The following is a 27,984-nucleotide window of genomic DNA, read 5'->3' as shown; positions in this document are numbered from 1 at the left end:
AATTCACAAAAAGGGCTCAGTTTTGATACTTGACGTAGGGATGAGCCGTGTCTCACACGCGGTAGTCTCAGCTGGATGCGGAGAGGCCGAGAGGCTTAAGGTGCGGAGGCGCGAAGGGCGCGGGAGACGAGCCCGACATATTGTTGTTGAGGTCGCCAGAGCGGCTTGAGCCGTTCATAAGACCTCCCATTGCGTTGTTCGCCTATTAACAAAAATAGAATTTTAACTATGTCATATAAAATAATTCCAAAAAAGTTTAAAAAACAAGTATTCTTAAAGGATTTTGAGGACAGGAAGAGATCGATTTAAAAAAAAAAAACTAGTAGATAATTACAACAACTGTGAAGCTGCATCAGCAGCATACTCAACTCTTCATTTACTTTGTCGACCAGTTGTATATTCGTAGATTGTCATTGAGCAATAACAACAGTCATATTGAAGCTACTATATTTATATATAATCCGATAAACTCACCGGCGGCGGTGGTAGGTGAGTTGTCTGTCTCTTCAGATGCGCAAGCGGCGGTGGGTTGTACGCCATGTTTGCAAACACCAAACGCTCCTCATAATCGTACTCGCATAAGATCTTGTTCTCACACAAATAAAATCGATCGCCCACGCAGAATCTGTTAAGCAAAAAATATTTACCTTAATAAAATTCATTGAATGTTCGTAAACTTACTTGTTGTAATTTACCTTCTACTTAGGTATGTATATTTGTACACGTAATAACAGGTCTTATTACTTTCTTGTTAAATAATTAATTTACAAACAAAGCAACCTACGTGCCAAATATCTGTCCTTGTATCTATTTGTATTTACTCCTCGAGTCTCGAAAATTATTAAACGTTTTTCATTCCTATAATTGAGACTAAGATTATGACGCTTTTTGATAAAGGCAGATCAAATTTATGTGAGTAAATCCTATAAAAATCAATATCTCTTGAATTTCAGTTACGGCTTTATTAGATAAAACGTTTAATATAACTACATTTATCTCTCAATAGTAACCTAAATAGCCCGACGTTATCGCGAACTTATCATTGTTGAACTGACACCGGAAAAAAGACGAAATGTCTTAGAAAATAAAATTTACTAGCATGAGTGGAAAGGTCAACGTGAACAAGGAGTCCGATAACGTCAAGCGAGCGCGCATCCCTCAATGTGGCAAAACAAAAGGTATCGCCTTCGACTCGCCACTGGCCGCCCGGAACCGCCGGTGATAACACCGAACCTTATCTTTTCACTCTCCCCCCACGTATTTTCACCCCCCGTACACCCCAACACCCCGCCAACTCTTTTGTTTCACTTGTCACAAAAATTAAGCGCAATAGCTCGGCTACAAATGTCTCTTTTTTAAGGGGCCAATTTCCACCGCAACTCAGTCGATTTCGCCGCTCTTAATTAACTTTATTTCCTGTTCTCTCCGTTCTGACTTTTGTTTTTGGGGGTTGTCTTTTTTTATTTTTCTATTTTTTGTCTGCAGTCGCGTAATGGAAAAGATGTAGAACGAAATTTTAATGACTGGGTGCAAGTTAAGCTTTGTGCGACGCCATTGTGACGCGTCGAATGCGACACGAAGTTTGACGTTTTGCGTAGTAGAACGTGTCTATTTACTGTTTTCTCTTCGCAGTGAAATAGTATGAATAACAATGTTACGTAACTGTAATACAATGATTTTAGATGTTTCTTACCCACGACGTTCATGTTTTCTTCCCATGTCTTTACATCTTCACTCTTTTTTTTAGTAGGTACGCCCGACGTTATTTAAGATGTATAAGATTTAAGGGTATATTACTATATAAAACTTTAAATATTTTGATTCATGCTAAGTGACAAACATTATTTTTATGTATTTTGTGCTTTTGTGCACACTTACACCGTGTTACAGAAACTATTGTTCATTCGCGTGATTGACGGTTGTGTGGAACGTAGAGAGGTCTAGTTGTATATTTTTTTCATTGTAAGAGGGAAAATTATAGCATATTTATTCATTAGTACTATCTTTAATAATGGTTACTTTTATTAATATTATGCGAAAAATGTAACACACCTTGAGAATAAAGGAAAATTGAATTTTAAAATGTATTGAAATAACACAATATTGAAAGTAAAAAAACTAAACAAAACAAACTTTTACCTTTAAATCTCTTACAATCAACATTACACAATTTATTATATATTTGTATAATAAATTGTGTAAATATAAATAAATAACATTGGAGTAGGTATACGCTTCAGCCTGTAATATCCCACTACTGGGCATAGGCCTCTTTCCCCGTGTAGGAGAAGGATCAGAGCTTAATCCACCACGCTGCTCCAATGCGGGTTGGCAGATATATTCCCTACTATGAGTAACGATCGCTATCAGGTGTACATGATAACAACCGGGACCGACGGCTTAACGTGCTCTCCGAGGCACGGTGGGGAGACCCACAGTTGGAGTAGGTATATGTTTGTAAAATTAAAATAACCGCTTTTTACTGCATATGAATGTAAAATGACACGGTATATATACCAAAATTACATTTTTTTTACATTTTTTGTCTGCCTGTCTGTCTGTCTACTAATCTCTGTAACAGCCGGACCAATTTTGACGGGACTTTCACTAGCATCTGCTAGTGTAATAAGGAGTAACTTAGGCTGCCTTTATTTTAGATTTTTTTTAACTCTGCGAACTGAACAATCGCTTTTGTAAAATTTCACTGATACATGATATAAATCTTTTCTCGTATTTACTTTATTTAAAATTTTAAAAATGAAAATCATTTATTTCTAGATATTTAATTTACTTGTTATATACACAGGTTAACGCTACCTCTAACTGTGAACTTATTATTAAAAAAAACACGTTGTAAAAAACAACTTGATCCTATTAATTACATATAAAAGAAAGGCTCCACGAAGCGAATAATTTATAAAGCAATAATTTAAACACTTTTTATTCACTCACTCACTCATTCACTCACTTCAGCCTAATACATTCCACTGCTGGACATAGGCCTCCACAAATTTGCGCCAAAAATTACGCGAACTCATGTTTTTTGCCCATAGTCACCACGCTGGGCAGGCGGGTTGGTCCCGCAAAAATCCGTATAGCTTTTACTGGGTGTACTGATTTTAATGATTTTTAATTTAATCGAAAGCCGATGTTTATCATGTGGTCACATTTAAATTTCATCGAGATCTGATTACAACTTTTGGAGTAATCTTTGATAATGCTATGAGCTTTACCTCTATTTAACACGTTTTTAACTTGTTGACTAAACTGTAATAGTTATCAAGCATTAACCTAACCTAACGCTACAGCATTGTACTCCGACACGTCTAGAGTGACGAAGACTTTAAAAATTTACACTACACTAAGCATTAATGTTTTATTAACATTATTTTATTATTATAATTAATTATTTTTTTATTGGGCGCTTTAAGCTTATATATTTCTTGACTTACTAGGACGACGAAAGTCCGTGAGGGAGAAAATAAGGAGCATTAGGTTAGCGCTATATTGGTAAAAGAATATTAGGGATGGATGTCGAAGGACGAAGAGCGATCGGCAGACCAAAAAAAGCGATGGATTGTGTGAGTGAGGATATGAGCAAGCAAGGAGTAAGCGCTGAAATGACGAATAATAGAGAGGAATTGAAGAGGAAAACATGTTGTGCTGTCCCTACGTAAGTGGGATAAGGGCAGGAAGATGATGATGACTTACTAGGACGATGCAAAAATTAAATGACACAGTAATTACATTACAAGTTGGATAAATATTTTTTATGTATCTTTGATAGAGATTCACAAGGACCCCACCGTGCCTAGAAGAACACGTTAAGACATCTGTACTGTGTATGTGTGTGTGTGCGTGTATCTGTACTGGCAGTAATCAAAGACACCAGACATTACTCATGGTAGGAGCGCCAATCTGCAGTGGAGCAACGCGGTGGATAGAGGTCCGATCCATTTTCTACGTGGAGAGACCAATACAGTACTTTTATTAGAATGCAAAAACATCATGATTTTATTTACTCGCAAATTAAAAAAATAGAAGTTAAAAATGATGTCAAAATACGTGAAATCATACACAAACAGCTCGACACAACAACACGGCGAGGCAGATGCCGCCGTACTTCATAAACTTGTCTGTCCACTACACTGTTACATATCATGTTTGCGGTATAAAATTATTAATTGCGTTTAAAAAACGCGACAGATATGATTCCTACTAGAACGTATCAAAAATAAATTCAAAACGAAAGTTTTTTTTTAATTACAAATATTAAATTTTATTCGTATTGGCGCAGTCACAGCAACTGCCTCCGAGATAGTATTTCGTCATTCTAGTAATCATTGAGCGTGAAATATTAACGTGATAAAACCCTTAAAACATGTAATAAACGCCAAAATATACTCTTCAATATATTTTTAATAATACTTAATCAAAAAATATAGCTTTTGCATAAGCGCTAAAGTAACGTTCATAGCACGGATAGTAGAGATCGCTGTAGTGGTTTGAGTCTTTAAGTTTCGCACGAGCTGCGTTTCCGTGGCGTCCGCCGCGGGCACCCCGGCAGATTGCTACTAAATTATTTAGCCGTTTAGCGATATTTGCCCTGATATCTGCCGTCCGGCGCTCCAATCGGACAGCCCGCAAATTGGATTCAGATTTCTACCCGGTGGAAATTGATTTGTACGTGATATTTAATAACCTGAGCCCGTTGTTAGATAAACATGCATTGTACATAGACATATATTTTTACGTACGTCACATTTCTTGCGTATATTTTATTAACTTTAGAAATATAGGGTATTTTTTCTGTGTGACACAGAACCTATGGAATCATTAATTAGGTTATTATCCTAATATAGAGTTAGCTAATAAATATATGAATATATAGTTGTATCAAAATAATAGGTCGGGGAAAACGTCTTTTCGTATTTTCTAGGACAAATTTGCAATAAAATCTTTTTGTTTGTATTGTTTGTAACTAGCTGGCTTTGATGACATGTAAAGGTGACATTTTAAAAATAAAATTAAAAAGTAACAAACAGTTTCCCACCACTTTTCATTTGTTTTTCTCTACGCCAAAATGGGTGAATCTTAAAATTAAGTTAATTTTAAAGTTTTACTTTAAAAAAGTGAAAAATCGGACTTAAGCCGCGAATAAAATTTGTGACCTTTATGGACCTAATGCAGTATAAGTAAGAGTAGCACAAAATTGTTTGATCGTTTTTAATCAGGAAATCATTTTGCTCTGGTTGCCCAGCTACTGATAAATGTAACCACATTTTTGAAAAACTGGGAGCTAGATCGACATTTAATTAGATACAATATATAAAGCTGAAGATCTGAGAATTGAACCTAAAACAGTTGACATATGTCAATCATTTGAAAATGCTGAATATACAAAAAAGCTCGATATATGGGTTCCACATGAACTCACTGAAAGAAACCTTATCGACCGTGTACTCATTTGCTTTTCTCTCTCAAGACTTAAGATATTGATAACTGATGACAAAAAGTGGATCAAGATCGTGGTCAACGTCTAGACGAGTGTCTTAATATTTCAATTAATAATGTTGAAGTTTAATTTCGAAGGTAATCTCTTAGAATATTCTATATTTCAATCCCTTCGCCTTGGTCATACGAGTTTAAGTAGCAGTCAAATGAATATACAATACGCGACGACACGCGAGGAACGACACGACAAAGGTCCACAAGTGACGTATAAACTATTCGGAGTGGCTCCAATCTCGCGACCTTTCTATTATTTAAACGGACGACTGCGACGAAAATTGCTCTTTTCGCGTTTACTATCTTGTTCGATATTTTAAGTCCACTTGTATGTTACAAAATAAATTTAATAACTCGAAATACAATCCTTTTGGTCAGATGATGAATAATGCATTTTCTTAAATTTGTTTCACGCTTATGTAAGTTGAAAAATTTATTTATTTAAATACGATTCGTGTGGACATAACAGATATTAAACAACAAATCCTTAACAATGATAACTTTCTATTCATCTCTTAAAGAAAGTGTCATTTAGGACACACACAAACGGACCGACTTTTTTATATATTTTTTTACAAATCTATAACACAATACACACAATTGCTTATATAAACTATTTCATGACGTTCCCGTTTAGTTAAACGTTGCATACACGAATCTTAAACAATAAAAATAAAGAATTATTTTCATAATCCTTTTGAGCAAACTTTATCGAGTGATTCATTAATAAGTTCCAATATCGCTAGATGCATCATCGCTCAACTCAATAACTGAGGGAGCACGGGGAAATCAAGCACAGTTACCTCTGTTTACTCGCTGCCAGCAATAACGCACATGTACATATGTATCTACTATTAGTCAAATAATACTGAAAGCTTAAGCCTATTTTGTGAAGTTTATCTATTTTAAAGTACTTTTAATAAGTACAATTAAAAACAAAATCAAATCTCTTTTAACAATAAACTAACGTCAACTTTACCTTGTAAAAATGGCAATGGTATATTACTGTACTAGTAAACACTTAAGTAAAGTAACATAGTTTATTATGAAAGCCCCATCCTATCCTATGCATGAGATGTGTTTATAAATGACACTAAATTTATGCAACGCACAAAAACAATCTCAACTGTTTTAAAAGCAAATTTCCTTTGCATGTTGCTTCTTATGTAGCGGAAAATTTAATCGTGCTCTTTGTTTGTCGTTCGTGAGTTGAATAAACCATACAAAAGCTACCGCTAGATAGTACACCTGTCTCCCTCACTCATCAACTTATTGTAAATATTTTATCTCACTCGCAGAATAAGTCCCAAACTGGACTTGTATTCAATACAGAGGCGTCCCTGCTCAATTTTCACGGACGCAATCGCTTTTGACAGGTGAGAAAATTAAGTGAACTCGCGTCGTAAATCCTCTTTGAAGCGATAAATGTGTGAAGGAATTTTAAAGATTCACGTTTGAGGTCGAATAAGGTCTAATAAACGTATTTCTTTTTTAAGTTGACATTGACATTGAATTATCAACGTATGTCTGTTACAACTAAATTTTATTTTTATTATTTGTTTATTATTATCTACATTAATTTGTAAGCTGTGAAAATATGATGTTATTTATGGTAATTATGAACTTACCTATGATTGCACTGTTGGCATGCAAAGCACTCAAGATGATAAACGTTGCTGCGCGCACGCATAACCATCTCAAACGCGGGAATAACCTTGTTGCAAGCTGCGCAGTACCCGGTATTTCCAAAAAGCCTGTTATAACAATAACAAATTATTAGTTATTACCAATATACAACAATGACGGCTTTTTCAAAACAGAATTCTTATGTCTTACATATATTTATAAAGGTTTTCAAGTTTTTCATTCCGAGTTAACCCTTTACATTACAACAAAATTTTGTATTAGTCTGAAAAGCGTCTTTGTCAGTTAGGATGCGCCTTATGTCTGACTTTATACTCCTATTTTTAATTTTTTTTTTTAATATATACGTTTTTTAACATGGAAGAAATGGTAATAATGGACGCCAGATAAATAATTTTCATTGTCTAGTTGCTTAAAAACTATTATAATTGTGTTTGCTGACAAACGAAAAAAAACCGACTCCAATTACATTGACAAGTAACACAACGTAGGTAAACGAAAAAATCGTCAAGTAAATACGTATTATCAAAGATTACCAAGAGTTGTAATCAGATATCAATGAAAACGTATTATCAAAGATTACCAAGAGTTGTAATCAGATATCAATGAAATTATGATTATTAAATTAAAAATCATCGAAATTGGTACACCTAGCGGTTAAAAGTTATGCGGATTTTCGAGGGTTTCCCTCGATTTCTCTGGGATCCCATCATCAGATCGTAGTTTCTTTATCATGGTACCAAACTAGGGATATCTCCTTCCCAACAAAAAAAGAATTATCAAAATCGGTTCATTCAGCAACCTCCTCCCTTTTTGAAGTCAGTTAAAAATACGTATCTAAATTTCTTATTCCATACCATAAGGTATAAATAAATAAATATTAAAGATATTATAATAATAGGATCTGATATAATCAATATTCACCTCAAATAGTCACGTTTGCATAATATGAGATTCGCTCGTGTGTAAAGCGTGTGCCCGACTTCTCCGAGTCGACAGTCACAGCAACCGCATTTGAGACAGTCCTCATGCCACAGCTGATCCAACGCCTTCAGCAAGTACCTTTCCGTTATCACCTTGCTGCATCCCGCGCAGATCTGATATGAATTTAATTTTATGATGTAGAACTTTTATATATACTTATTCAGACTTATATACAAAAGAAATATACACTGTTAAGGATACAAAGAAAGGATATATAATATATACAATAGGTACTTTTTATTTATTTATTAAAGAGCTTTGCCGCTACTGCGTCTATTTCGCTCTGTTATTAAAAATTTATATTAATACAGTTATTATTTTCTATTAATAAGTATAATAATATTCACCTGTGGCTGAGGTGGCTGCGTAGAGGTAGCCGTGGCAGTCTGTGCACCGGCAGGTATCGGTGACGCTCGAGCCTCCTTGGTCACGTCCATGGCTAACATTTGCGTGCCGATGCCGGGACTACCGCCGCTTGATTGTTGCGGCGTCCGCCTCTCGCACTGTTCACAACAAATTTACAATTGGTATCATGAATTTGTGACACTCACCTGTCTATAATACTTTAATTAATTACTCGAGTTCAACTGATTTAATTTCGATATTTATGGCAAAACGTGTTAATTAATACAATTGCGTTGTGTCTAGAATCACCAGCTCACTGAGACTAGTAAAAATTATTAGTTGTGTAGATGCAAAAGCTATTAGTACTAGTTTAATTTGACCACATGGCAAAAGATGACACCATAAGTTAATGAGCAATTATAAAAAAGTTAAAATATCACAAAAATATCTATCTAAAACGTTTTTTAGTTAAGTACCTCACTTTTTTTTAGTCGTATTGAACATCTAAATACAAGATCAACTTATTAAAATCATATAGGTACCAAATCGTCTTTTCAGTCATATCACAGCTTTGGCAAAGGCGTAAAATTTTAAAACTACCCTGATTGAAGAACAGAAGGCATCGAGTTACGTTACTGTGTAATTAATGATTAATTAATCACTCCACAATAATACTCACGGCTTTCAATAAGAATATTTTAAGTGAAGAGTTGTCTATTTTTTAGAGATAAAGAATTTATAAGATTGAAATGTATAGAAATCTGCAAATTACGTTAAAAAGTGATCAATACAGTAATAAAATGCTCACTTTTAAATTATAACTCCATTAAAATGTATTTTAACCGCCTTCCAAAAAAGAGGTTCTCAATTCGATTGCATTTTTTTATGTATCTTACTTCAGATTTTTTTACCGGGTCTACCGATTTCAATTTTTTTTTAATCGAAAGGTGGTGCGTGTCATGAAAGTTACATTTAAATTTAATTGAGATCTAACAAGTGCTTTTAGAGTAATAATGAAATGAATATGAAAATAATGATTGCTTGACTATGTTTTCGTCGACCTTCGTTTTATTATACCGCATAACTTTTAACTAGACCGAATGTGATGATTCTTATTTTATTTGAAATCTTATCTTGTATCGTATTCCTATTTAAATTTTATCGAGATCTAATGACTATTTTTTGAGTAATCTTTAATAACGCGTATTTAGTTAACTATTTTTTCGTCTACTTACGTTGTATTACTTGTCGATGTAATTCAAGTCGTTTTTTTTTTAGTGTGCGAGCAAACACAATTATAAAACGATTAACAATATATAATTACTTAACGATTGTTACGTTGTCTTATTACTGCGGCAGGCTTTTTGTAGTTTACAATGGGGTCAATGCAAAAATTCTAAAGAAAAAATTATAAAAAAAAACAATGCTTGCGATTAATATCCATGACTGAAACTATCGAAAATTGAAACGTTGCTTGTTATAAAAAAGCTTACCCAGTTTCATTGTAGATGCTTCATTCTGTAGAGATATCTACTTATTCAGTTAACGTAGTATAAACTTTACTATCTATCATCTACTTAGTGAATATGTAAGTATATAATTACCTATCTATTATGTCATATATTTGTATGTATTTATGAGTGTATGTATGTATGTGTGTATGTATATATATGTATGATATGTATGTGTGTATGTATTTATACTTATAAGTTTGTAATACATTACAGTTATTCAACTATTTTCTCTACATTGTTATTTCTTGCACTGTGTCCCCCGCTATATGACACTCTCTCTCATGACCATTGGTTGACTGGAAGAGATCTCTTCTAGGGATAAGTCCACCTTTGCAACAACTATATATGTAATTTTCTGTATATTCTGTTGTTAAGTGCAATAAAATATATATATATATATAAACTGTTTGTTTTGGTTTCAAAAAGAAGATACAGGTATACAAGGCCACATGCTTGGCTTAAATTTGCATTAAAAGATTCAGATTCTGACTCTACGAAGTCTGTAACGTTCTCATAAATAAAAGTGTTTCAGAATAACAAAAACGATATACTGTTACCGCAGAAAAAAAATCTGTTATATGTTGTGTCACTGAAATGCAAACATACATATATTATACTAGTATTCCTTTGCAGTTTCATTTACATTAACTTTAGATTTTTTTCAGATTTGCTTACCTAACAGGATCCTATACACGTAGCTTCTATGATTCCATAATAAACTCGTTACCTAAACACACAAATTATTTTCATATCGCAACTACAAATCTTCTTTTAAGGAAGTTTTAATAAATAAATAAACTGTGTTTTTATTATAGTAGCACGAGTAAAATATATATGTTACGGAGAAACAACTTCAAAATAAAATAAATTAATTTTATTTGTTCTAATAAAAAAACATTTTCACGTTTTATAATAATAGAATTTTACTATAGGTAATAATTCACGAAAAAATTAGCACGACTAGTCAACCGATAAATGAGAACATGAAACACGACTCGCCGTTTCCGAACTATAGCAAATTATGAGCCTTAAAATATCGAATAAATACTAAAAAACAGTAATTTAAACCTCTCGGATCAAAAAACTGCCCCATGGTAAGCAATAAAGTCAAGCACGGAGTAGCGTCGTCACGCTTAATTAACACTTTAAATACGAACATTTTTCAATTAAATTTGGCGACTACAGGCGTGCACAGGTGCTGCTATTCATTTTATTATTTTAACGCACCCTCCGATCATCCCACTGCGGTGCGACGAAACATTGTTATGTAAAATCTCTATAAATATAATCATAATTGAACAAACTGCATTTGATGAATGTAATGCTACAAATTGAAAAAGTAAAAAGTATAGACGCCAAAGACATTGTAATTGACGATACTGTGTTCACGTCTCTTCAGGAGTTTGTATACTTTTTAGTTCGGTTTTAAACTAGTCAAGAACAAACTGGCTGAAACAATACGGTGTATTGTGAGCCCGTGACGAATGACGGGAACCGGTCACTTTTGTATGTTTTGGACCGATCAGGCGATAAATAATGGTTTTGATATTGAGCGGAAGCATGCACACGGTTTCCTAAATTGTAAATACGAAAACTAATTCAACGATTTCACTAAAATCATTGTAAAACATTTTTTAACATAAAACTACAATAGTACAGAGTGCCTTCAATTAAAGTCGAATATAAATAAATGTTTACGTAATGACTCTAAGAATGTTTCAACGACACGTGTAAATAATGCTCATGATGTTGAAATTGAATATTATAAATCAGTAACATCGTTAATTTAATTGCAAGTCACAAATTATAATATTTAATATACCACGTGTAACGTAAAATATTTCCATGTTTTTATATTTTTCTTTTGACATTCGTGAACGTATCCATTGTTCGATGAATAAGACCGTCGATTATGTTCGAGTGAAAAGAATTTAATTTCGTACGAACGTTAACTTAATTTTGGCCGATTGCGGACAGTCGTGTCAATTTGTGTCGCTTCCTGTCGCCGAACGTCGCGCGACATAGGCTCGATGTAAATCGCAATATGAAAAGTAATGCGGTTATTGCAGCCTTTCATAAAAAGGGAAGAGTTCGATTTATTCCATATAGTTCTACCTATATAAACATAATCTCAAGCAAAACATATTTTAATTTTTGTATAAACAGTATTCGATCAATTTTTTGTAAACGATATTTCCATAATACCAATTTGTTAAGTTTAGGGAAACCTGTTATTAGCTATATTATTTGTTGTATGTATACTATATGACAACAATTGTATGTGTAGAACACGACTGAGAACACTCAACGAAACATTTATTTTTCACTTCAAATCTATAGTTCATTCATTCGCAATACACACTTTTAACTACATTGAATAATTTATCACACTAATCACTTATACGCCACTTATCGAGCAGCAACGTTAGCCGCAAAATAATTAAACAATAACTGCTTCTTCACTTAGAAATTATCATATTTTTAGGACAACAATCCCGCCAATACAAGACATAGAAGACCACTGACCAATAAGAAAATTAGTATTAACTATTCGGAAGATGGTGTCTCCATCTTTATGCTCTTCCGGTACTTCAATAATGAATAATCACATCAATGACACTACAATCTAATGAAATTATAATCAATACAATCTATTAAAATTATTACAGGCATACATTTGAATGATAACAGTATTTATTGTACTACCCTACAAAACAAATAATAAAGATGGCGACTGACTAATCGTAAATTAATATTAACCATTTGGAAGATGGTGTCAACATCGTCGTACTGTTTCAGTATTAAATGAATAAACAATAAGAGTAATATCAATACAAAATCCAGTATAAACTGTTGGTTTTCTAAATAAATAATGACATTTAAATAATAATTGCTGTAAAATTTGAACGTGTAAAAATTATAAATTTAATATCGAACGATAGTCACATTTCACACCACATTTTTGAAGTGGACGAGCCGTGAAGCGAGCCTTCGTGAATAATTACCAGCCGAGAGGTGACAGCGACATGCCATGCCACTTCGAAAACAATCCGTGGCAAATGCAGTCAACCGAGATTAGGCGCAAAAAAGCTTACGCCTTCCATTAACATTGACTTTCAAATGTCAATACGCACGAATTACGGATTTAACGAATGGCTACTCGATAAAGAAATAAAACTATGAAGATTCTTTGACCCTATTGATTCAGTTTGGTCAGAAACGTATCGCGCTATTTAGAGTGATGGGTTGTTGTTCATAGTGATGCAAGTAAATTGAAGGCTGCTCTGTGCTCTGCGTTGTGTGCGAGAGTCGCGAGGGACAGCGCGTTCCGCACCGACGTTAATGATTAACACAGACGCGGTCCGAGACCAATTACGCGCTGCCGCCGCACTCCAAATTAGAAACTATTTTCAACCATTAGTGGCCAACTTCATAATCAATTACACGTTAAAATTTCACAGCGCTGTTTCGGAAGCTCTATGTTTGGATAATCGGAGTTTGTGGTCCCACGGCGAGCTATTACGTGGCTGTACGGGCCATAAAGGTTTTTGTTTCGCTGTCGGAAAATTTTAATGCATGTTTCGAATGCATTTAACTGCAATGCTACGAGTAAAAGTTGCAGTCGAACAAATTAATTTATATATGGGAAATAATAGCCGTGCAATCACGGCTTTAAAGCTATATAGAAAATAATTACATTTTATGTTGAAAATATAATCGATTTACATAGTTTTTTTTTAATTTACGTTTATAAAAGGTAAAGAACTCGTACTACGTATTGTAACTTGTACACTTAAAGAAACGAGTGTGGCTAATAAGACAAATCTTTGAGTCCATTTTAAGGCAGACTAATAGGATTGAGTGCACTCTGCTAATCATAATTCATCAGCGAGATTAAAGAATAAGCTTGGTGAGGGAGATGGCGCCCCCGTGTGGGAGACACAATATGACTGCCACACCTGCGGAAACGGCTAAAGTAACGAACGAGACGGGCTAAATAATTCAACCAACTTACAGTAACTCAAGCTATGCTTTACATTACTATTTTCGCAATGTTAATTTATGAAAGTCCTAAAACAAAAGGAGAGTTATCGTCTGCAATATGAATAAAATAAAATAAATATAATATAATTATGTATCATTACCGCTCATTATTTAAATGCAATATTTTACAAGCATTTTTAATGTTTAATAAAAAAAGTTTTAATTTGAAGATATTTAAAGGAGGTACGTACTTTTAACTTATTTAATAAAACTACTATACTCTTAACATAGAAAACGCTAAAAATTAACTAATAATGAAGTAGAGTACCCTGCACCACAGAGCGAAAACAGTGACACTTATTTAGCAGATTGCTTTCCTTTAAGTTGTTCTTTAATCTAGCGATGGTAGGCTTTGCACCCTCGTCTCGACGCTCGTATATACCCTCATTTGTGAGTACCTAAAAACCATTGTTGCGACTATGTTAAGAATGCTGCTTGTTAAGTCCTTTCTTTGATTGTTCTATTGCTTGGAAATTAAACCATATTTTTGAAAATCAGTATCAATAGAAGTAAGAAAATTTTAACTACAAACACGTTTAATAGTGATATAAATATTAAATACTTTAAATAATTTTATTAATTTTACCGCAATATTTTCATGTTCCAGTAAGGGAATTCGCGTTAAAAGTTAAAAGCTAAACTTCGTTAATACTCCGCCGTATTGGATTACTGGCGATAGCCGACTGCCGCAATAATATAACGAAATTCAAACATTAATAGGCTCAAACACAATCACGGATGGCCGCATAATCGAGTTAGCTGCTATTCGGCTAAACCCCTATCACGTAATCTGCCCCATTGTCTGTCGCTCGTTGCGCTGATCATGAGGGCCGATTATTGTGGCAATTTCGTGTTTATTGTTTTCAGGTGTCTCCGTCAACTGGCTCAAGGAGCTACACAATACCCGAATCCTATCTCTGAGTATGACTGTCCAATAAAATGTTAGTGTAAACACTTATGTTTGACGACATACGATATAACAATATTACCGAATCCTTTAAATTTAAGCATCTAAAATGCCGATTACTCGAATTAATACTAGTGACAGCGAGACGAAATTATTTTAACGTACAATATTTTATTAGACCTGGTTATACGAAAGCGTTCTGGCAGATAATAAACTTGATTCCCGTGAAAGCCAAAGTATGATGCTCAGGTGGAATATACGTTTTGAAAGTTAAAAGTTTCGCACTAGTTCGATGCAATGGAAGAACAAATAAGTAGATGGTAGCGGTGTCAGAACTGCCAAAAACAAAACTATAAAGTTTGCTTTATAACGGGTAGATATCGGTTTATCTATTTGAAATGTCGAACTCAATTTGGATCGAGATACTCCACTTTTATAACTGACACGACTTCTACATTCTCTCGATCCTGTTTTAAAATAACATTTCAATACCGATTCCCAGTAACATATTAGCCATTAGTATTTATGAGAGAATATATTATTAAAATAATCCTAATTAACTTAAGTGTTTGAACCATTAAATTTAATAAGGTGATATCATATCAATTACTAACCTGTGTATTCATTAAATATTCAAAGTGAGTCGATATAGACTGTTGCGTCCGGTTCTACTCCCGGTGGTACAAGGTTTCGAAAGATCCTCTCATGTCATCATCTTATCGAGTTTTAATAAAATCGAAAGTATTTTACGATTACTAAATGTTATGGAGCGAGTTAGCGTATCAAGTGTAACGTAGGATGTAATAATATTAGCTCGAGCCGATACTGCTGACGTTTTATTATATTATAAAACAAACGTCCCAAATTAATTATGGGACATACTACAGTCACCATCGTCATTGATCGTAAAGAAACTTTGATAGCAGTTGTAAAATGTTCCAAATCGTTGTCATGATAATTTATGATGCATGTTTATGGATAATTTTATGACGATAAAATTCTATATTCTCCGAATACTAAAAGATTGCGTTGAAGTTACGAAGCGAATCGGCGGCGACAGTTCCGATTAGCACGTTTCGAGATGAACACAAAGCTAAATTAGTAAACGAGTCGCGCGGCGAGGGGTAGAGTGAATTAAAGCAACTCGAAGCCTATTACGTGAAGTGAGTTATAAAATAAAGTCGCGGCGAGTAAGTTCATACATTACAAGCCGATAACCAGACGAGACTTCTGAGACACAAACCAGTCCCTTTTAATGAAATTGAAAACTTTTTCTCTTACTCATACCGCGTCCTCGACACCGCTCAATTTAAATCAATTGCTTTTTATAATTAACTTACTCCATTATTGAAGTGCACTCCCTCGTTACCTCAATTAAAATTCAATCGAGATGTAGATCTATTAGAAAACGAGTTTTTCTGGCAGAAGTAATCAAGTAAATTGTTCTCAAGATAAGTGCTTCTCGCGTATCCATCTTGAAAGAAACTGGATACGCGCCGCTCGGTAACAATTATTCATTTTACTTTATTAATCTCACATTTTCAATTACATTTCCGGCGCCATTAAATATCTTATCTGTAAGATCGATCGCATGTTTCAATAACTATAAATATTCAATAATGGAATAAAAAATAAGTAAATAAGTAATTTGATTAGCCTCGGTTCCATTAAAAATATTACAATATTAGAAGAGCTACGGGCGTATGTCAATACTGACATTATGCAGTCGCCCCCACTAATACAATGAAGATCCCCTAGCTATCTAGGGAGTGCCACTTTTACCTAATTCTTATTAAACATTTATTAGCTAAGACGAAAGCTATCGCAAGATACTCGAGGTGATGTTTTATTTATTATCCCTTATATTATTACAATTTTCACGTTGAACTGACAATACAAATGCGATGTAAGAAGTTCAGGTACGAGAGATTTCCTCAAACAAGTTATGTTTAGAAGCAGTTCTATATTCGATTATAGACGTAAAAATATCTAGTTTTGATGTATTTTACCGTCTTGTAGCATTAAATTAAACTAGAAAATGGTTTTGTTCAATTGCAGTGGGAAACAAAATCAAAGTATAGGATACGATCTCACGATCCACGCTAGTCTTAAATTAGAAATAGTTTAATCAGTGAAAATTGAAGTATTAATTAGATTAAATTGACCATTGGCAGGACTTTCAGAAAATTACTTTTATTTGTTAGAAGTCCTTCATACATCCATTTGCGGTACTTACGAGTGGAGTTTTATTTAATTAGAAGTTACCCGCCTTTTCTATATTAATAATGAAAGTAGTAATAACATTAGCTTTATTACAATACAGTTTACCTACTCCTTTTGAAATATGATTTTTATTTTTTTTTCACTCTTTTAAAATTTAATCTGGTCTGATCCTAAACTTATTTTAGTCAAGATTTTAAATAATTGCTAACAAGAGTATTAATATTACTAGACTTCCGCATCAAGACGAAGTTATTGCAGTTATTTATATTTAGTTCAAGCACAATCTTGTTTACAGTATTTAATGAAAATAGAGTGAAAGCTGCATGAAAATGTTGCATTATCTGTTATTATCATTTCAACGATTTTTTTATAATTATTACCCAACAGCACCAATTGGTTTTTATGTGTATAATGCTTGACAATAATATCAATATGACGTCATCATTAGATTATGATATACATGGAGTTCGCCGTTACAAAAATAATTTTTCGATTAATTTTGGTTATTTCTTTATAGCGAGTGAAATTAATTTAGGGGTTTTAAAGTTCAAGTAAATTAAGTACAAAAACAGCCACATACATAATTATTTTAGTAACGCACATCTATTTAGAATAATTTAATTGGCATTAATTAATATTTATGACTTGCTACGCACACAAATTTTAAACGTAAAAGAAAATGTTATGTTATTTGTTGTCATCCAACATTTTTTAGGTTTATTTTAAATTAATTGTATTATTATGTCACAATAAATAGTCATCATAGTCATATAGATAATTTATTAAAAAAATCTATATGATAACCATGAACAGGATATAACAATTTTATGATTGTATATTACATATATGTTTGTAATTAAGTTAATATTATTAGCTATAATTTAAAATATTTTTAAATGTACTTACAAGAGTGCCCTTTTGTAAAAAAAATGAGACGACACAATAACACTTTCTCAAGAACTTTGATAATTAAAACTAATTATAAATATTAACTTATCAAACACAATAAATACGTGTTTACAAAGTAATATTCTAGTAAAAACTGAATGTAACGCGAATGGAAGTGTTCATACCACCGCGCTCTATCGCGACTTCCTGTTTGATAACACCCTTGACGACTCTGTCCCATTGCACTTGTTCCCGACAAACTAACGATGATGGCTAGGAACTATGTAATGATAATTGCTTGGTTAATTTGTTTACAATTGCTTTTCGAATTTTTTGAAAAGATAAAACATTCGTCAGTAACAAAATCTAAATTTACTAAAAATGTAGAAGGAGACGTGTGTATGATAAGCAAACTCTGTTATCTATTTTATTTTTCAAATAAAAAAGTAGTTTTATAAACAATTAAAAAAACTCATCGAATTGTCCTAGTAGGTAGTAAGTGGAAAATACAAGTGTGGTTTAGTGACGCAGAATTAAGATTGTAAGTTAATTCATTGCAGACGTAAAGTTCTATTACGTAGTATTTACGTAAAGTTTCTTACGCATTTTACCCAATAAACCTTTAACCTTACAAAGGTCTCGCGTACTTCAGACATATCTAAGTCACTTGTTGCTTTGAACATTTATAGTTTTCAAATAAAATGTGAACTGTCGAGGGGTCATAGTTTATTTTCGAGATTGCTCGTGCTCGTGGCAGAAAAAAAAAGAGTAATATTATTTTTCAATTCCCATACAAAGGTGGTCGGTGCGCGGCGGCAAATTGGTTGTATTGTCAATTTGGGCAGTGCGTGCCGGGGCGCAGATGAAATGTTTATTTTCAATTTCAGCCATTTTCCCGCCGCATCGGCCGCAGGATTAGAATGCGAAACAACGACACTAACCTCAGATAGTTTTAAAGAAACAACCAGTTTAACGACCGAACTTAAAAATACATCAACAGAATATTATTCATCAATAGATACAAAACAAAACAAAAAAAAATAATAATTGTGCACCTTTTTTAACACTAAGTAAAATGTTGGTCTATAATCTATATTAACCACAACTCTAAAATTATCAAGTACGCCACGTTGTCAACAATGACGAATCGTGGTTTTCACAAAATGTCGTTTTAATTAATTCGACGAATGCAACGACATAAAATTTTACAAGTAATATTTAAAACTTGTATCTAATAATATAAATCACGATACATTTTCAATAGCACAAAAATAACAGCGATAACGTTTCATTTAAAAAGCCGTTAAGCGTAGCAAAAGCAGCCGTCTAAATCGCAGATCACGCAAGCTTAATCTGCCTTCTTAAGCATCAAGCGGTTCAAATCGTCGTAGAGACGATAATTTGCGCTTGATCATTGCTGATCGTGCTGCACGTTTTCAATTCATTTCCATGATCTCTGGCCACTTGAACTACACTAATTTAACTCAATACTCCAAAACTAATTTATCGATTTTAACAATGTTTTCAGTACATAAAACATTTTGAACTCATGTAAACTGAGCCTACTGACTTCGTCTTTTATAAAATTGAACACTTGATTCGCGTGACTCACCCGAAACCATGGCGCCTGCAACGTCACCAAAGTATCAGAAATTTTATTAATTTTGTTTGCTCGCAAATGAAAAAAAAAAACGACTCCAGTTACACCGACAAGTAAAAGAACGTAGGTAGACGAAAAAAAAAAGTAAAGTAAATGCGCGTTATCAAAGATTACTCAAAAGTAGTTATAGCGCGATCAAATTTAAATGGGCACACAAAACAAGCATAACATTTCAATTAAAATAGGCTCATCTAAATCTGTACATGCAGTAAATTATGAAGTATAGTCGACGAAAAATAGTCAAGTTAAAACGCATCATTAGATATAGCTCTAAAAGTACTCTTCACACCTCAATTAAATGGGACCACATGACAAGCATCACTTTTCGATTACAAAAAGCATCATCGACATTGGTCCACCCGGTAAAAAGTGAGGTAACAAGGTACATTGCAAATAAAAAATACAATCGAATTGAAAACCCCCCTTCTTTGGAAATCGGTCAATAATATACTTATTTTATTTATTTATTTACACTTTTTGCACATGAACACAAAAAGTAACAAAAATTTAATTAGGTAAACAAAAATAATAAAGTTCCATTACTTGTAATAGTTGCTGTAACCATTACTGAGTAAGTAAAGTTTAAAACTTATTATAATTTTTGAACGGAAACCATATATCTCATTTGCTTAAAAAAATATTATATTTACAAATTTATATTTTAAATTAGTTGCTTCATTATTTTTTATTACGTCTAATCGTAAATGTAAAAAATATATAAATTCATGCTTTGACTACACATATTCATTGTGTTATTATCTTAATTGCTTTTCAAAGCATCCGTGGGGGCACGGAACTTAAATATTAGCATATTTTATTACGCGTGTTTGCTTCGAGCTTCCTTTGAGACGATACTTCAAACGCCGCCGACAGATAAAGGGTTGGATGCTTACAACCAATGCATTGTCTCCGGCCCATGCATAAGTATCTTTAGTGATAGTATTTTTTTTTAATCTTTTACGTGTTTTAAATTTTAATCTACATTCATTTTAATAATAATTTTTACTTCTTAAAAAATATGCTATATAAATAATTTGAATTAAATGAGATGCATTTTGAACGATTGAATGAGTTTATAATTGAAAGTTTTTTGTGTATATAATTTTAGTTCGTAATTTTTTTTATTTTTAATTCAATTGGAAACAAAGAAACAAATGAAGAATATTTTATCTTAACTTCAAAGTGTCACAATTTTCAAAAATATGTACATACAATGAATTCTATTATCTACGAACTGAGCTATAGCCTATAAAATTATATACGCACTGATAGCCAGAGGCTCCCCTATATATCTAACAGAAAAAGATTGGAGCTTAATCCACCCCGCTACTTCAATAGGTTCGGACTGGCATATAATTTACGTATCAAGAGTGGTTACTCTTGTCGATTGTTTATTATTTATTGTGACATAAGAAACGAAAAAGATAGTTTAATGTGCTCTCTAAGACACGGTGGGAGGTAATAAGGACAAAACCGACAATGAATATCCAGACCACATGGAAAGATGTTTCTTGTTTTTTGGTGAAGAAACTTTTATTAATAACAATAGAATTGACTTACTCAAACGAATATTTGTTCTAGTTCTAGGTATTTTTGTTCATATATCAAAACCATTTTATATGTAGGTACAAATAAATTAGTGAGTTAGGAAAATTTTAACAATACCACGAAATAGTTTATTTGTACCGATTTATAACAATATTATTAACATTTAAACTGACTATTATATAAAATACATGAATATGTAGCCCACAATTGCACTGAGTATCCATAAATCAATAATCATTAGGTAAGAGTAATAACGCCAATAATATTGGATCTATACTCGGGTGCTATAATGAATACGATATAGAGATAACGGTCGCGCGAATACCGTCGCGTAACCGGAATACCATTAGGACGACCAGCTTATTAACTCTCTCCTTTAATTAAATTATTAGAAATCTCGTACCGAGCTAATTAACGAAGAATTCCAACATTTCGGTCCACCTATCGGGTATTAATTAAAATTGACAAAGCCGCGGGCATGCGAGCGCTTACCAAATATCGCCTCTATTAATGAAATGATCACTCGAAACTAATTAAATTATGGAGGTAATGGTGCATGCATGTGATACCGGTCGAGAGAGTCCGGACTAGTGCGTGTAACACCTGCGATACTTTAGATTTTAATGTTTTAATTAAATTTTTATTCGTATGTCATGGCTGGATGGCATAGTGCGAGTGTTGTCGCAAAACGTAGCAAATGTTTTAGGTCAGAGAAAAAGTATTTATTGAACTATTTCATTTATTTTTAATCTTTATTATTTCATACGTTCCTGGCAATCATATTTATAGTTTTATTTTATTAAAAAAAAATTGAGGTTGCCTACTGTATTCAACCATTTCACATTTATAATATTATCCCTCAAAACATTACAAAAAACCAGCTAATATTCAATTTCCCACGACGTGGACATGAAAGTGTCGTAACGGTGTAAAAGGCACGGCAGTCTAGGCGCAGCGACATTAAAATGAGTAATTATAATAAAGCTGATATGTCCTCATAATTAACTAAGCCTGATGAAGAGTGCTGTGACGAGAGCAAGTTACAAAAAAGCAGCTTAAGCGCTTTGTTGGTGGGGTAACATTATATATATTTTTTAATTTTTGGTATACTTTCTTCATATGCGTATATTTAAAATATTTACGACTCTTTTATATTATTTGAATATAATTTTACAAATATTCTATTATTTTACTTGTTCTTTGAATAAAATACTGTAGGTATAAAATAAAATATTCTATTGGCCTAGAATGAAAAATGGTTTATTTTATAAAATACTGCTATTTAACTAGTAGTAGCTATTGATTTTTAATATATCTGTAAAAAGGCTAAAAATAGAATCGGTGCACAAATTCGAGTTTCTAGCGCTGCAGCGCTGTTCAGATCCCACTCGCAGCAGCACTAGCGCTAATTAGACGGAGTGACAACCCACTCCTGCCATAAAGCGCTGCAGATTTATCGCCACAGATTATTTATATTATGTTTATTAGGCCCTGCCCTGCGCGCCCTCACAGCTTTCCTACTAATTGAATTGCCCGGATTTTTATATGTGGTAACACCTGAAGAGTTTGTTAGATGTACGTTTTATCTATTAGATGGTATACATAGATCAAGTAAAAAAAGGTAGATAACGCACCTAGAACAGAAAAGTGAAGCCACTTTTTTAAATATGTGTGAGTGAGTGAAGTGTTGACACCTTTTAAAAAAAGTTCCTAAAATTTTTATTAAACAATTAATTTAATATAGGTAAAATGGGTATGTGAAAATAAAAACCTGTTTATAGTTTTAAATAAATTTACTAAAAATAAAACAAAAAATCGGTAGAATAATAAAAAAATATATTCATAAGATAATCGTATGAATGGACACTTCCTATCCCCTTTGTTTATCTCTTTTCAGTTTGCAGTCGGTTTTTTTTTAACTATTTTTCTTAAACATAGAATCCTTTATGTTGGATAAGTTTTTTAAATTTTTGTCGCTTAGAACTCAGAGTCATCGTCATTGTTTGCATTTTACTAATATGATGTAGTCTTATGTTCAAATATTTTTCAATCACTAATCGTATTAAATTGACTTTATGCGCATGGCCAGCATAATCGTGGTCATTTTCTCAGTCTTACAGCCGCTACCCATTCACCTCTTATTAAAATATTCGTTGGAAACCTAAAACCATGAAATTTGATAGTAAAATATGGGTACCTAGTTTACTCAAAAATTGTAAAAAGTTAAAACATAAAACAAACGAGTTAATAATTCATAAATATATTTTGATTTTTTTATTTTCAATTTATGTAACGTAAAATAACACGAGAAAAAAAAACAATAACTATGTCTACTTTTTACTTAATTATTTTTCTGATTGCGTACAATTTACTTACCCACATTTTGGGGTATTGAAAAAAAGAACTACTGGAAACACTTCCGTGGTACGTCATTTGGTGACATTGAAATTATAAGTTCCGAATAACCTCAATATTATTTTGGAATAACAATAAATTTAAAGTTTTATATGTACTTACGTGTGAAACGATATTCCTTCAGATTTTTTGTTTACTTTGGTATTGTTTATGCACCATTTAATCACACAAGACGGCATTTTATAAGCAAAGTTACTGTATGAAGCCTCGTGACATACTAACGAAAATGAGCGTAGTTTGATGCATATGTGTGCGTGAGCGCGTGTATTTACTTGAAGGAGCCGAGTTTTGTGGCTTCACTAACAACAAAGGTCGCGCATTATCTACTTTTTTTTACTATATCTATGATGGTATAGTAATTACTTTGTTGGACTCATTTTCGCTTAAATATCTAATTATCTCCTATAACACATTAAATTTACGTAAGTATTATTAGTATTGCATGGGTTATATTATTTGTGCTGTTACAATTTAGTACACAACCAAATGATTTACTTATGAACTGTTTTAGAAAAAGTTTACATAAAGAACGTTTTTTTTTTCAATGTGGGTAGCGTTACATACACCTGTTAATTTTTAATATGGTTGTCGTATTATTTAAAAATCAATTTTCAAAAAAAACTACTAAGTATTTCAAACTTACTTTAGGAATTAAAATTTATATTTTACTACTCAACTTCGGAGGTGTTAGAGATGTGACAAAAGCTATTTAATGTATTACCTAAATTCAAAAAAGTGTCACAATGTTGTAGGTAGGTGATCTTTTTCTATTTTTATCGCCCTATTTCCACAGCTGTAACAAGCTGCCTTCATTATTAAGAAGTCAATTACGCATGAACCGAACGACACATATACATTGTAATTACATAGCGTATCATTAATCATTGACCACGAACACCGGTTATTTTGGCAATTGCTACGTCTTTGATAAACTACGTCTCCTCCCGCGCACAACAGATAAAAATCGACAACCGACATATTGTAACATTTTATAAAACGACTCTGTAATCAATATTAGAGACTTGTATTTTTACATCGTTATTATGATAATTTATTTTTTAAATATTTAACTAGATTTAGTAGTAAGTGTATAACAAAAATAAAGAAAATAACAAAAATATATCGCAAAGGACATGAGTAACAAAAGTTCACATCTGATATAATACAGTGAGAGCAAATAAACGAAAATGAGTCATAACGTCACTACGGAAATCGCAACACTACCAAAGAATATTTAGAATTTATTTCACAGTAGCGATGTTTAAATCGCAGCCATGCTCTTATCCACGGACACCGCGATCCGATGTTGTATCTTTCGTTGATTTGTTGCCTTGGCTGTACAGTGTGTTCTGAAGCTAATTAATTTTAATTGGATCGCAATGCATCTATTGTGTGCCCGACTTTTGACCCCCGAGCTCTGGACGCATCGTAATTTCAACTCGTTATGTTACTCGTATTTCAAATTAGTCTTACTAGAAATAAGCTCATATTAAACACTGAGATTTCCTCGTATATCAAACGTTCCGGGAATTCTTACATGCTCATAAGGGATGAACTTTAATTAGTAATGAATTCCCTTTATTGAATTTCCTAAACCTATTTCTCATATTACGTCATACTTCAATACAATGCAATAGATGATATCAGTGATTGTGCTACTTTGAATACGGTTGTTCCTAATCCGTGCATTATGCCGCATTCAGCGCTGCCACATGCAATACGTCCACACTTGCAACAAATGCTATAATTTTCCGCTCGTGTGACTTCGCCTACAGTTGCTCCATCAAAAAAATCGTGGAAAAATATCCGACGTCAGATTAATAGGATTTAAAAATACGTGTATCAGATAAAAAATTTATTCGCGTATGCCACCTACATATTCTTATACATATTGTTATGTAACATTAATTAAACATACCTTTAATGAGTTTTGTAAATGTATTCGAACTGAAATCAACGAAACCATGTATTCATATTGCTTATGCTTGTCTTATTTATTATGGCGGTATTCATTCCCAGCCGGCTATTATGTCTAAGTTGACTGTGCTGGCTGGAAGCTATGATGTAAAAAATCGGGCAAACATTCTGTGTACTTGTTTAATCTCATGAGCAGGAGACTAATTGTCCGCGGCAGTGACGATGACAGTCGGGCAAGGGGGCGGCGCGCACGTGACCCGTCACTCGCAGGGAAATTAAAACATTCCGTTATTATTTTCAATTCGCTACCCGCGTACGATTGCGACGGCCTATTCTGATCCTTTAATTACAACATTAATTTTATTTAATTTCAGGCTTTTTATTAATTTAGGTCATGTTTACACATATATTATGTTATACAGCTATATCATATACAATTGTAATTTAAAAAAAATACTTGTTGCATAAGACATGTCATCTACCTACAAATAAATAAGATTGGAGTGTCTGTTTTTGATATTAAAATAACTGCTTTTTACTAAATATAGGTACAGTTTTTTTGTTCGGTTATATTGCGAAATTTACTAAACTGATCGAAATAATACTTATACCATAAGATGCAGCGTGTTTTGTAGATATTTTAGTATATAATATGCCGGTGATTACTTATCATGTAAAAAATATGGACGGACAGGGGTCGCTAGTATTATATAAACAAATATTAATACAAACATTAATAATAATTTTAGTTTATATTTTATTTTAGGTCACCAAAAAGTTCGTTTTATGTTTATAGTACAACAGTAGACATAAGATAAAATTAAAAAAAAAGAAATTATTAAAAGCCCATGAAATAAAAAATAATGCGTATAGTGGATTTAGCATTTAACATTTATATTTATTAAATTTCGTTTCTATTAGATAACGATATCTGGAAGGGACTGGTATCAAAGTAATATTGGCGACCGTCGTTGGCGTAGAAATTTTAATAATTAAAAATCACCCCACCCACATAGGGAACACTGCACATTACGCTTTACCACTTTTAATTAAAAATTGTTATGACTAACTATTTTTGTGATTCTTTTTTCAAATGTTGTTATGTGATATAAAAGAAATGAATTCGTTTAGTTCAAAATTTAACACGAGCCTTACAATGACGTGCTTTAATATGTATTTTATATCTTGCATAAACCCATATCTAAAAACTCATGGTACTATAATCAAACAGGATTGATACAAGAAAGTTTCCCATATTCGAGTTTAAGTTTAATTTTAGTATTAAAGCTGTTGATGCACTAAATCACATTTCAGATCAATAATAATTATTAATAACTATGATACAATCAGATATTAAATGTCTCGCGTTGATATTGAAACCACAATATTTCATTAACATGTCTGCCAAGTTTATTCGATGCACTCCACATATTACGACGGCGATTTAATAATGGAATAGAAGTCTGCATTGAACAAACAAACTATTTTTAATTTCCGCTTCATTTAAACGTGCGTAGGGCGATATAGAAAAAATAGCAAACATTCATAGCGAATCCAATAGGCTAATCGAGAGTTATTAAGCCCCTCAGTTCGTCCCACCTGATCGCCTCCCGGCTATAATAGAAATACCGGGGTCTTATTATTAAAATTGCTGCTAAATTGCTCCCCTCTCTCCCCTTGAATTTCGTAGGTCGAAGGTGAGTTATTGACTTTATATACTAGTGCTAACACCGTTATTCAATGATTGCCAGTACAAAGAAATTGTTTACTGACAACTGTTTGCGCCTTGACCATCTATTTTGACATTTATTCAAAGAAACTTTAAAATCTGCTAAGGGGCTTAAAAGGCTTGTATTTTCTTTTGTTTAGATTAGATTAATTAAGATTATATTCAAATTAATAATACACGATCGTCAATACAATTTTGACACTTTATGTAATCCTCTTAGTTAGTCACTGCAAATTATTTTTATAGATGTAAGTCAGTCAATCAGTCAGTCAGTCAATTCAGCCTATTGCAGTCAACTGCTGGGCATAGGCCTCCCCAAGTTACTATAGATGTAAATTATTATTAAAGAAAGATTTCTCCTTTAACATACATGTATATGTCATTGTCATTCATATTTGGCAGCCCTATTAAAAAGACGTGCTGGTGGGCACGCTTATTTTTTTTATTGGAAAGTCTAGGTACGCTTTAGGTTTCAGAATGAAACTCATTTACACACATTACATTACTAATACAAAACACAGCATATTTTTAAATAACAAATATTCTGAAAATATTATTTTACTTGTAACATTATGTTATTAAGTTTTAAACAATATATAGCGATAATTCAAAAGCGTAACCTTATACAAATGCTCATTAGATTACGAGTCTGAGGTAA

General features: G+C 32.8%; 1 protein-coding gene and 1 long non-coding RNA gene across 3 annotated transcripts in view; one reads left to right on the top strand and one right to left on the bottom strand.

The window, feature by feature from the left end:
- Positions 1-11: 11 nt before the first annotated feature.
- LOC123670281 (LIM domain only protein 3) lies at positions 12-18,713 on the bottom strand. Its single transcript, XM_045603787.1, has 6 exons — positions 18,669-18,713; positions 8,484-8,639; positions 8,077-8,249; positions 7,137-7,262; positions 475-625; positions 12-202 (listed from the first exon to the last, which is right to left on the bottom strand). Exons 1-6 carry the CDS (start codon positions 18,711-18,713, stop codon positions 68-70), a joined length of 786 nt encoding a protein of 261 aa, XP_045459743.1. The 3' UTR covers positions 12-67.
- Positions 18,714-24,026: 5,313 nt separating this feature from the next.
- Positions 24,027-27,984, top strand: part of LOC123670089 — a 34,593-nt gene continuing 30,635 nt past the window's right edge. For both annotated transcript variants that reach the window (XR_006745869.1, XR_006745868.1), the window contains exon 1: positions 24,027-24,102. This is a non-coding gene — a long non-coding RNA (uncharacterized LOC123670089). The remainder of the gene's footprint in view (positions 24,103-27,984) is intronic.

The sequence above is a fragment of the Melitaea cinxia genome, chromosome 4 (assembly GCF_905220565.1).
Source record: "Melitaea cinxia chromosome 4, ilMelCinx1.1, whole genome shotgun sequence".
NCBI lineage: Eukaryota > Metazoa > Arthropoda > Insecta > Lepidoptera > Nymphalidae > Melitaea > Melitaea cinxia.
The sequence above is the reverse complement of the archived record's forward strand: the minus strand, read 5'-3'. Positions and strand labels throughout refer to the sequence as shown.

Coding starts and splice junctions, on each gene's coding strand:
- LOC123670281 (XM_045603787.1), bottom strand. CDS start 18,713: ATGTCTGAAGTACGCGAGACCTTTGTAAGGTTAAAGGTTTATTGG. Junction 7,263..8,076: donor TGCAAACGTGACTATTTGAG/GTGAATATTGAT, acceptor TTGTTATAACAG/GCTTTTTGGAAATACCGGGT. Junction 203..474: donor CTCACCTACCACCGCCGCCG/GTGAGTTTATCG, acceptor TTTTGTTAATAG/GCGAACAACGCAATGGGAGG.